General features: G+C 38.7%; 2 protein-coding genes and 1 non-coding gene across 3 annotated transcripts in view; all 3 read right to left on the reverse strand.

The window, feature by feature from the left end:
- Positions 1-4: 4 nt before the first annotated feature.
- Positions 5-876, reverse strand: LOC109486058. The gene is made up of 2 exons (XM_019789748.1): positions 630-876; positions 5-175 (listed from the first exon to the last, which is right to left on the reverse strand). Exons 1-2 carry the CDS (start codon positions 804-806, stop codon positions 5-7), a joined length of 348 nt encoding a protein of 115 aa, XP_019645307.1. The 5' UTR covers positions 807-876.
- Positions 877-4,385: 3,509 nt separating this feature from the next.
- Positions 4,386-9,564, reverse strand: part of LOC109486244 (thioredoxin domain-containing protein 12-like) — a 98,920-nt gene continuing 93,741 nt past the window's right edge. The window contains exon 7 of the mRNA XM_019789977.1: positions 4,386-6,750. Within this exon, the coding sequence (XP_019645536.1) occupies positions 6,674-6,750 (77 nt within the window). The 3' untranslated portion in view covers positions 4,386-6,673. The remainder of the gene's footprint in view (positions 6,751-9,564) is intronic.
- Positions 7,157-7,228, reverse strand: Trnac-gca. The gene has a single exon. It is a non-coding gene; the product is annotated as a tRNA-Cys (tRNA).

Consider the following 9,564-nt stretch of genomic DNA (forward strand, 5'->3'; position numbering starts at 1 on the left):
AAACTCAGATTATCATATTGGGATGATCACAGCCTTTCTTGCAGGTGTTTGAATGTCTCACCTTCTCCTGGAATGCCTGCAGCACCTGTACAGCTGACAGCTGTCCATCTCTCAGCTGCTGGCTGAGTTGGGGCAGAGTCAGGGACAGGATCTCTCTCCTTTTGGCTGCTGTTGGCTGTGGTATTTAACAAATCTAGTAAATTGTGGGTTCAGATTGTTATAACATTGATTACAAATTTGAAGTAGCCATCTACTCTACCAGACGATGATAACATGAAGTTTTGGAGAGAGAGGTTCTTTTGTTTTCTTATAAAATTATAGTCACCAAATAAGATATGTGAAGAATGATTTATACAAACACACAGCACTTGAATACATGTATTGTTTAAGTTACATGTGATTGTGGATGGGCCTTAAAAACAACAGGTTGTTGTAGTTGTTGTTATGAATGTAGATATGCAATGACAGCAATCTAAACATTTAACATGAAGTATTCACAAGACATTAGTAACGTTACATATTATGACATCCTTGAAGACAACATTGTACACTGAAAACCCATTTATATACATTTGTTAAAACAAAAGTGAAGTCTTCCTTATCAAGACAGTTCAGATCTAGAATCTCACCTGATCGTCAGTAGCCACAGATCTCAGAACGTCTTGCAAGGCTCTCCGACTTTCTTCTCTCTTCTTCAAGGCCTTCTTCTTCACCTGCTGTCTCCTGTAGACCTTCAGACCGACATAACAGCTCAGAACGCCGGCTAACACCGAACACACCGCTGTGGAGGTGTTAGCAATGTCCATGCTGACAGAATTTCACCAAAAAGTTCGTAATTCCCCGGCTTTCAGAGGTTCATTCGATCCAAAAATGACCCACCCACTTCCGCATTCACATATAACCTTTAACCTACTAGGTTATACCATTCAATTTCTATAGGGGTTACCGGGTTGCTGTTTGGAAATAGGTATTCACCAAAACATTTTTAAAACGTTTAAGTTTCCAAAAATACTTAACTATAATGTGTTATGTGTGAAATGAGCTATTTTTTGCATGTATTCGTGTATTTTACAAACAAAATTAAGCCTAAGAACTATATACATGTAAATGAAAATCAGGCTACGAATAGAATATTTTTCTAGCCTTGAAAAACTTTTGATACCTTGTCGCCAATTTAATTCGCTCAAAGCTTACAGAAAATGAAACGATTGGTTTTAGGCGTATAAATACCCTCACAAAGCCACAATATGAAATTTTCCACAAAAACTTGAAAACCCCATACGAGCCTTTCGACTCTCTCAATTGATTTTTCCCTAACCTTTTTTCGCACTTCCGGTTTACAGAGCCCAGAATTAGGCTCTCTTGGAGTTTACTATTTTTACTTGATCGGTGTACAAATTTTCATTTTTCCAGAAAATGCCATGCATTTTCATTAACTTTTCCATGGTTCTGTCGTAGGTTTTCTATAGTCTGTAAATGATAAACTCTTCACCACTCCGTTTTAGGGGATGCGTGCTAGTTAGGGGATATGAAATAAAATTTCGGACAGTTCCTTCTCTTTTAGTTTATTAGCGACTTTTAACGCGGTTCAGACTGACAGCCGCACGGTCAAACCTGTTCCTGGTGCTGACCTTGGTGCTGATCAAGGAGCAGAGAAACCCTACAGAGAAGTGTGATCAATCGCTAGAGGTCGCTGCTGCATGGTCTAGCATTGTTGACCTCCAGTGCAGTGATTCATATGCAAATCGTATTTTCTACCACTGTACTGTTGTAATTCGGGTATCAGGACACTTCGGCCCCGGGCTGTGGACGCTTCGGCCGGTGGTCTTCAAATCCCGCTAAAATACTCCACAACGCGACCAATTCTACCGTGTGGCGCACACCAAACACACCCGGGCCGCCGTGTTTGTTTACATGTTCGGTGATGTTGAATAATAAAAGTAGCGTCTCTTTCAACATTCCCGAAAACGCCGCCGTTCGAAATTGCGGTTTCCTGTTATGGTTTGCCGTCCCGTGTTTTAGCTGAAATTTTGTTGTTATGATTATTGCTATTGTTAGAATTGATTGATGTTATAGTATGAAATAGTCGTTCCCTTGACTGCAAAACGTCCTGACGTCGGCGAAACGTCAGGACGAAACCTGGCCAATGGACCGTGTAGCAGTGGCCTCCGGCGATTTGTCTCCAAACTGCAGGGTCACGTTTACTTGTGACTGACGTAACTATGGCGTAGCTGTAGCACACTGTCCTTTGTGATGAACCTTTGTACAAAATACTAAATTAAGTCACTCACAGCAACATTTCCTGTTATGTTTCGCCGTTCCATGTTTTTAGCCGTTCTTTGGTTATCGCTATGGTTAGAATTGAAGTTATGATTAAGGTTAGAGTTGGAAATAGGCGCTCTCTTGACTGCGAAGCGCCCTGACGTCGGTGAAACGTATTGACACTATCGATATCCGACAGATGTACCGTGTAGCAGTGGCATCTGGCGATTTGTCTCCAAGCTGCAGGGTCACGTTTACCTGTGACTGACGTATTACTCTGAGGTAACTGTAGTACTGCAGTTGCACACTGGCCATTGGAGTTTGTACAAAATACTATATTAAGTCACTCACAGCAACATTTCCTGTTATGTTTCGCCGTCCCATGTTTTTAGCCTTTGTTTTGGTTATCGCTATGGTTAGAATTGAAGTTATGATTAGGGTTAGAGTGGGAAATATGCCTCCCATTCACTGCAAAGCGCCCTGACGTCGGTGAAACGTATTGACACTATCCGGCAGATGTACCGTGTAGCAGCGACCTCTGGCGATTAGTGAAGTGCAACAGCAGTCTACTGTGTGCGAGTCGTGTGCAGAACTCTCTTGATTGAAAACGTAGGCATAGGCAAGGGACACGTTTCACTTTTTCGTTCGTTCAATCATTCATTCGTTTCTTTCAGTTTACTGCATTCACAATATAAGATTTTGTTGACCGAACCAGACATCAATCTCCCGTCGTCTGCGCAATTATAATTTATATACGTTTTCATCCCGGTTTATGATGGTTGTCCCTTATGCTTGTCTGCTCTCTTAACTCGGTGCACGGAAGGTTTGTGGTCTTCAAATCCCGCTAAATACTCCAGAACACGAGCGATATTCTGCCGTACTGATATTAATTACAACCGGGCTGCAATGTTTGTTTACATGTTACTCTGGGTCTTTCTTTTAGCATAACAAAGGAGTTTCAAAGGAGTCTCACATAGGGGATGATTGCGTACTGCACTTCTTCGTACTTCTGTCGTAGGACGATCAAGATCTCGTATATTGTCCAAAAGAAAATTAAATTTATAAGAATCGGAACAATATAAACATACGAGCAAGAAGAGGGGTGTGCAAGGGGTGATTGTTAGCGAAATATTCCACTATTCAAAATGAATTGATAGCCTGGAACAGGCCTGGCCATGGGACACTCAAAGGGGGCTGATAGCCTTGTACAGATATAGATAATGGTGCGTACCAAAGACTAAAATCTGACTACTAGTATTTGGCATTCATACAATTTACGACAACCCGCCATGGCTGAAGTAAAACGCCCCCAACGAAATTGCTTCTGGTTCAGGGAACTGATTTTTGTCCTTGATACTCACTTCATAGTTTCAAAGTTAAACTCTTCAAAGTTTCATGTTGCTAGCACCAAACAACTTTACAGATGTTACAGAGAGAGGGCAACAGGAGTTAACCTCAAAGCTTGGCTTACAGTGACATAATCCTTTAAAATATCGTTTTATTAGTTAAGGGCTTCCATTAACAGTGTTTCAAATAACGACTTTGCATTACATGTACTAGTATTTGGCCTCTAACATACCATAGCTGTTACCTGATCTACCTGATAAAAGGCCCGAAAACATGCACATTTGCTTGTTAAATAAGCCTTATGACATTGGTATTGGTCGCATTTTAACTGTTACACAATGATGCTGTAAAAACTTACGACAAGAGGACTTAAGGGGCAAAATAATATCATATTTTGTTGCCAGTTATAGGGACCAGGTATTGGAATATTATACAGGCCATCTGTTCTGCTGATGTTGTACATGTGTAAGGTGTACAAAAAATTCATTGAGTGTTTTTGGAAGCCCAAAACTAGCATTTTTCTCTGGAAGATTCATAGTACATCTCACACCACACCCTAACACCACCTGCTGTTTAGCAACCACACCACACAACCACTGCTAAAAGTGACATTTTCCTGATCAATTTTGGCATAAAGCACTTCATCATAAAAACAAATCACCCTGTTGCTAGTCATCAATACTGGGTTTACATCTCATAAAGACCTTTTCAAATAGAAATAAATGTTACAGAGACTACTTCTGTAAATACTCAATAAAAGCAGTAACCCACATCGATTATGTTTTTCAAAATCTCTTTTATTTCCCATCATAAAATGCCATAGGTCCAAAAATATCTGAGAAGATATCCAAGAAGCCATAAAACATACAAAACATCACTTACCATATGATCTGTCATGATAGTCTCATATGCAGTCAAATCATGTTGTTATCTAAAGCTAGACAAGCAAGTGTGGCAAAAGACAGAGTAGTGCATATTAAATGATCTGTTATCACAGAATAAGGTCTATATTGAACAAATGCTGATTCCTCAAAGAGTCAACTTATCAAAAACCTATTTTGATTACCGTATACACAATTGATACAGTAGGATTACATAATGCAACTGCAGTAGTAGTGGAATTTCCTGTATTGGGGGGGTACCTTAATCTGAGTAATGCCCTATTCAATGACTGTAATTACTGGTAACAATTACAAAGAAATATCCTACATGTACAAGGTAGGTGCAGTTGGTTTTCACATAATCGTTCAGTGTTCTTTTATAAAAATCTGCATAACAAAAGCAGAAGATATTGCTTAATGATAAAGTCAGAATTTTAAACGATACACACTCAGTCAGAATACAGATGCGTGTGTAGCAAATGATTTATACCATAACAGTTTGAACTCTTGTCAATCTGTGACAGAATCAGCGATAATCAAAGCCCAATGCAAATCAGACATGGAATAGGTACATCTTTACAAGCCAAAGGTCACCCAATAACTCTGTTATCTCAATGTAATGATGCATCAAGCACAAAATGGCTGACATTTTCATACAGATACTGCACAGCTAACATGATATAGAGACAAATGAGGCCTTTAGAACAATTTACCGTGGATAGCTGGTGAACTACAGCTGTATCTGTGTGCATTTGTCTTCATTTTGTGGTGATTTGTCTACAATCCGGCTTGCAATAAAGACATTAGAAGTAGAAAGGGTAATCTGTAGTTCACTAAAACAGTTCTGAAGGACAGATTAAAACAACTCAAGTTGGCTACAAGTTCCTGTATTTTTTGTGGGGAGGGGGGCAGGAGATTCTAGATTGTCTATGTCAATGTGACATTTCAGAAGACCATCTAGTGTACATGTACACTGACCACGTGTAGAAATACTTTCTAAAATGCTGACAAAAGTGCTTTCCTTAACCATAGGTTGATAATACATATTGAAAGTGCAAAGAAATTGCTTTACTGTACAATCAATAGAACCTCCAACCAATATATTGAGTATCCCAAATCTTTATAGTCTATTACTGTTACAGAAGGTTTGGGTAGCTTTTCAAAAGCTTCTGCTGGCGTAACATATTGTTCTTTGGCTGTAAGAAGAGAGACAAAAGTTAACAGAAATGTGTTCTTCACCACAGACATACTTTAAGAAATGGTCAAGTTTCATGTTTTTGTTCACAGCATCTACTTTGTTTACATTGCATAAAAATTGTGTCCGTTGTCTGTCCATCCTATTAACATTCAAGCACTGCAGCTGCATAATTTGTAAAGCACCAAATATCATTTTATGTGCACTATATACATTTTCTCTACAGTTGCAAGAGATGTCACCATTCACATATGGGCGATTCTTAAAATAAAAGAGATCTAAAGTATGGATTGGCTACAGGAATAATGCCATGCTTAACACACAGGTAAGTTATCACACAAGTTCAAATCATGCTTTCCCCCGTTTTCACCAAGGCCACTTTTGTCAAAGAAACATAGACGACTAAAGCCACACCAATCTTATTACTTCATCCTTCCAAAACAGTGTTCATCTTTGATTTTTTTGTTCAAGTACATGTATTTCCAAAAGGAATGGATTGACCAAATAGATCCTTAACCTCTTAACTGTTGCCACTCCCTGTATCAATTATATTTTGTGCCAATTGGTTAATCCTTATAGAAGCAAGAATGTTTTAACATTTTTTCCTAACTTTGTTTAAAGTGGAATCAATTTTTCCAAACAAAATTTTGCTATGGTGGTCAAAATTTGTTCCAACTTCCAGGTAATATACCCTTCAGCTGACAATACTGTACTTTTTGTGCAATGGACCACTTTCATTGGTAAAGCCTTTATCTCATAAGGCTTGATTTTTCTTCCCTTCAATCTTTGATTTCCTACTTTTAACAATCAAGTTATCAAATTGGTGAGGCCTTGGCCAAGTCCTAAAATAAAGTCTATGTGCTGCTATGTACAGGCAAACCCTTGTATGTTAAGTACATACTGCTGTGTGTTGGAACCTCATGACAATGGAAAACAAAGCAAATATCCCATGATGCTCTCCCTATGTATCCCAGGGTTCCGAGCAAGGTCAGAGTTCATCAGGATGCTGGGCGTTAAGAGTGTCGGGCGCGATCTTCTCCAGTGCGAGTTTCATGGCGTCTACCACTGAAAAATATGAAACGTCAAACTTTAGCTACGTTTGCTTCCTTCAAAAATGAAACAAATCATCATACATGATCTATTGCAATTATTCGATAATTCAGTAAAACTCAGTCTTGTTGATACTTACAGTCTTTGTATTAGCTAAATACAATATATTGCTGTCTGCCATTTTTTCAATGAAACAATAGGTGATATCAAACCAAAAGGGAAAAAAAAGTCATCTTTTTCAATGAAGTCAATGAAAATTTACAAAGTCTCCCACAATATATTTTGGCAAAGAAAGAATCCAATGGTTTTCAAAACACTTCCAGTAAATGATAAAAATGCGAAGAAAGGAAAAAGAAGCTATGTACCAAATCTCGAAAAGGCATTGCCAATATCTTAAAAAAGTTATCTAAAAAAACTTTACAGGGGGCACCCGGATTTGAACCAGGGACCTCTCGATCTGCAGTCGAATGCTCTACCACTGAGCTATACCCCCATTTACACTTTCCAGCTGCTGGCTACCTGCCTAAGAACTGTGTGTGTGGCACAGCTGCTACAGGATGTTGGCACACTTATATTTGCATATCAATGAATGCAAGGTCACTGGAGATAATCCTTGGATAAACAATCAATGACTGCCGAAACAAGAAAAGTTTTTAATTTATACTTAAAAGCTAATACACAAAGTTTTCTCCAGTTCCTTTAGTTTTTCAATTATAATCAATCATTATTAAAACCATTCCCTGATACACAGTAATACCTGTTTGCACATTTGTTTCACACTTAAGTAATCATGGCAAAAATCACATCATATATTCTGTAACACATTACTCTAACCATGTAAAAACTCAGTTATATTAAAATAATATTTCTTGAACCAAAGAAGTTATGAATCACAATAAATGTCTTACAAACTACATGTACCTACATTAATATCTTCCTACCCTCAGTTAAGTGAAAAGTTAAAATTACCAGCAAGTCTTTGAATTTTCATCATTCACGCTAATAAGTATACTGGCACAACATATTACAGCACCAATAGGCAATTAAGCTAATACAAGTGTCCTCAAGCTGCTAATGTCAGCTAAAGCAAACAAAGTCCTACAACAATACAGGCAGGTGTAAGTACTGGCATTTAATCTGTGAACAGGATGTTTCTGTTGGCAAATGCTGAAGTGCCACATCACTATAGGAGTGGACAAGTCCATTGGTGGGACGGGGGAGGGGTTGGATCGGTACAAAGGTTGATATTCAAATTGGATCATTTGAGAAATGTTTCACCTGAAGAGTTTCAACTTAAAATTAATATTACGTGCAAACAAAGAGTCCTTTTGCAAGGAAATCTAGCATGTTGTTCATTAATAAAAGCATTAAAATTATGCTCCTACCCTTGCATATGAAGTCTTCAGTCATGCTTGTTTACTTTAAGAAATAATAAAAACTGAAATTAATTCTTACACTAATCTATTGGTGACGTACCCCTCGTACATACTTAGTATTTAAGAGAGACCTACCCATCTCATGTATTCTGTACAAGCGACTGGTATCAGCTATTTTCATAACACAAATTCCAGCAGACTCAAGGGGGGCGAAAAGACATGGTGCTTTCTACAATATTCCCTCCTCTCCGTCCCAATGGGATATTCCTTATCGCTTGAGTCAGCCTTGCACACTTCCAGGCGGCTTTATGCCTAAGTCTGGTTTGTAGCTGCTGCTAAATCGCAGCTTCTGCCAAATCCCCAGTCTGGAAAATATCTCAATCCTACATAATTCCACAGTGTGACGCAAGCTCACATAGCGTCCGCATGAAAGCAAGGGTTATCGCATATTCCGTGACTTGTACATGTATTGTGTATTCTAGTAGTATACTATACGCATGTAGGTATATGAAGCCTTTCCCATGTGTAACAAATTGCTACCAATAGGGCCTAAGAAAAAAATGTTGTGTTTCCTGTTTCAGTCCTGAAAAAATTAGGGTTAGTAGGTACTAGGTAGGGATTATCTTTTTTCCTCTTTTTGAAGGGGTACTCTGGTGATCAAACTTATACAATACAGTTTAACAATTAATAAGTAAAACTTGCACGAGAACACTTCTATTTTCAATCGCAATGTTGGAAAACCAATTGTACAACTTTTTAGCACTCAGGTGTCAAATCATGGAGCTACATGTAGGAAAGGTCCATCAGCTCAGCCCAAGAAATTTATGTCCCTTTCAAGGGTGACACAAAAAAGGCTAGGGTTGGCAGTTTTTTCTAGGGTCGGTCGGGAAACAGTACACACAACATTTTTTCCCAGGTCTAGATGTTCAGTCTATGGTCTTGACATATGGAAAGTTAAATCTCTGAGTTGTTGCACCTCTTGAATACTAATTATATCACCAGAGTCTTCCTTTTCGTCTGGTGAGGAAAATTTGCCCAGACACATTCTACGATCCCTTAGGCACAGATATCTCTAGGAAAAGTCTTCATTTTGTTCTTTGACAACCTATTTGTACAGCCTTCTGGCAATCTCAAAGTCCAGCTGCTTTCCGGTTGAACACAATTTTCCTTTCAACGCAGCTGTACTTCTTTATCTCGTACCACAACTTTTTAAAGTGACTTTACGCTGATGTTGCTTGGGGGTTAAGCTACATTTTGTACGTTGTCCCCTCTGAAAACTAAATGGACTGTGGCTCAGTAAGGACCCTATAAGAGACACCTGGAAAAGGATGATTCCTTCTGCCCTTTCAATCAATGACATCCACCTTCACACTGCCCATGCATCCTCACCTCTTCAAGGGAATAAGTCCAAGTCCCAAGTTACCCAGGGAGCACACAGTTCGCTAAAATCCAA

Source organism: Branchiostoma belcheri, unplaced genomic scaffold, assembly GCF_001625305.1.
Source record: "Branchiostoma belcheri isolate BF01 breed outbred unplaced genomic scaffold, Haploidv18h27 scaffold8, whole genome shotgun sequence".
Classification (NCBI taxonomy): Eukaryota; Metazoa; Chordata; class Leptocardii; order Amphioxiformes; family Branchiostomatidae; genus Branchiostoma; species Branchiostoma belcheri.

Excerpts from the sequence above, each read along its gene's own strand:
- LOC109486058 (XM_019789748.1), bottom strand. The coding sequence starts at position 806 with ATGGACATTGCTAACACCTCCACAGCGGTGTGTTCGGTGTTAGCCGGC. Across the intron at positions 176-629 it reads CTGTGGCTACTGACGATCAG|CCAACAGCAGCCAAAAGGAG; the intron begins GTGAGATTCTAG and ends TAAATACCACAG.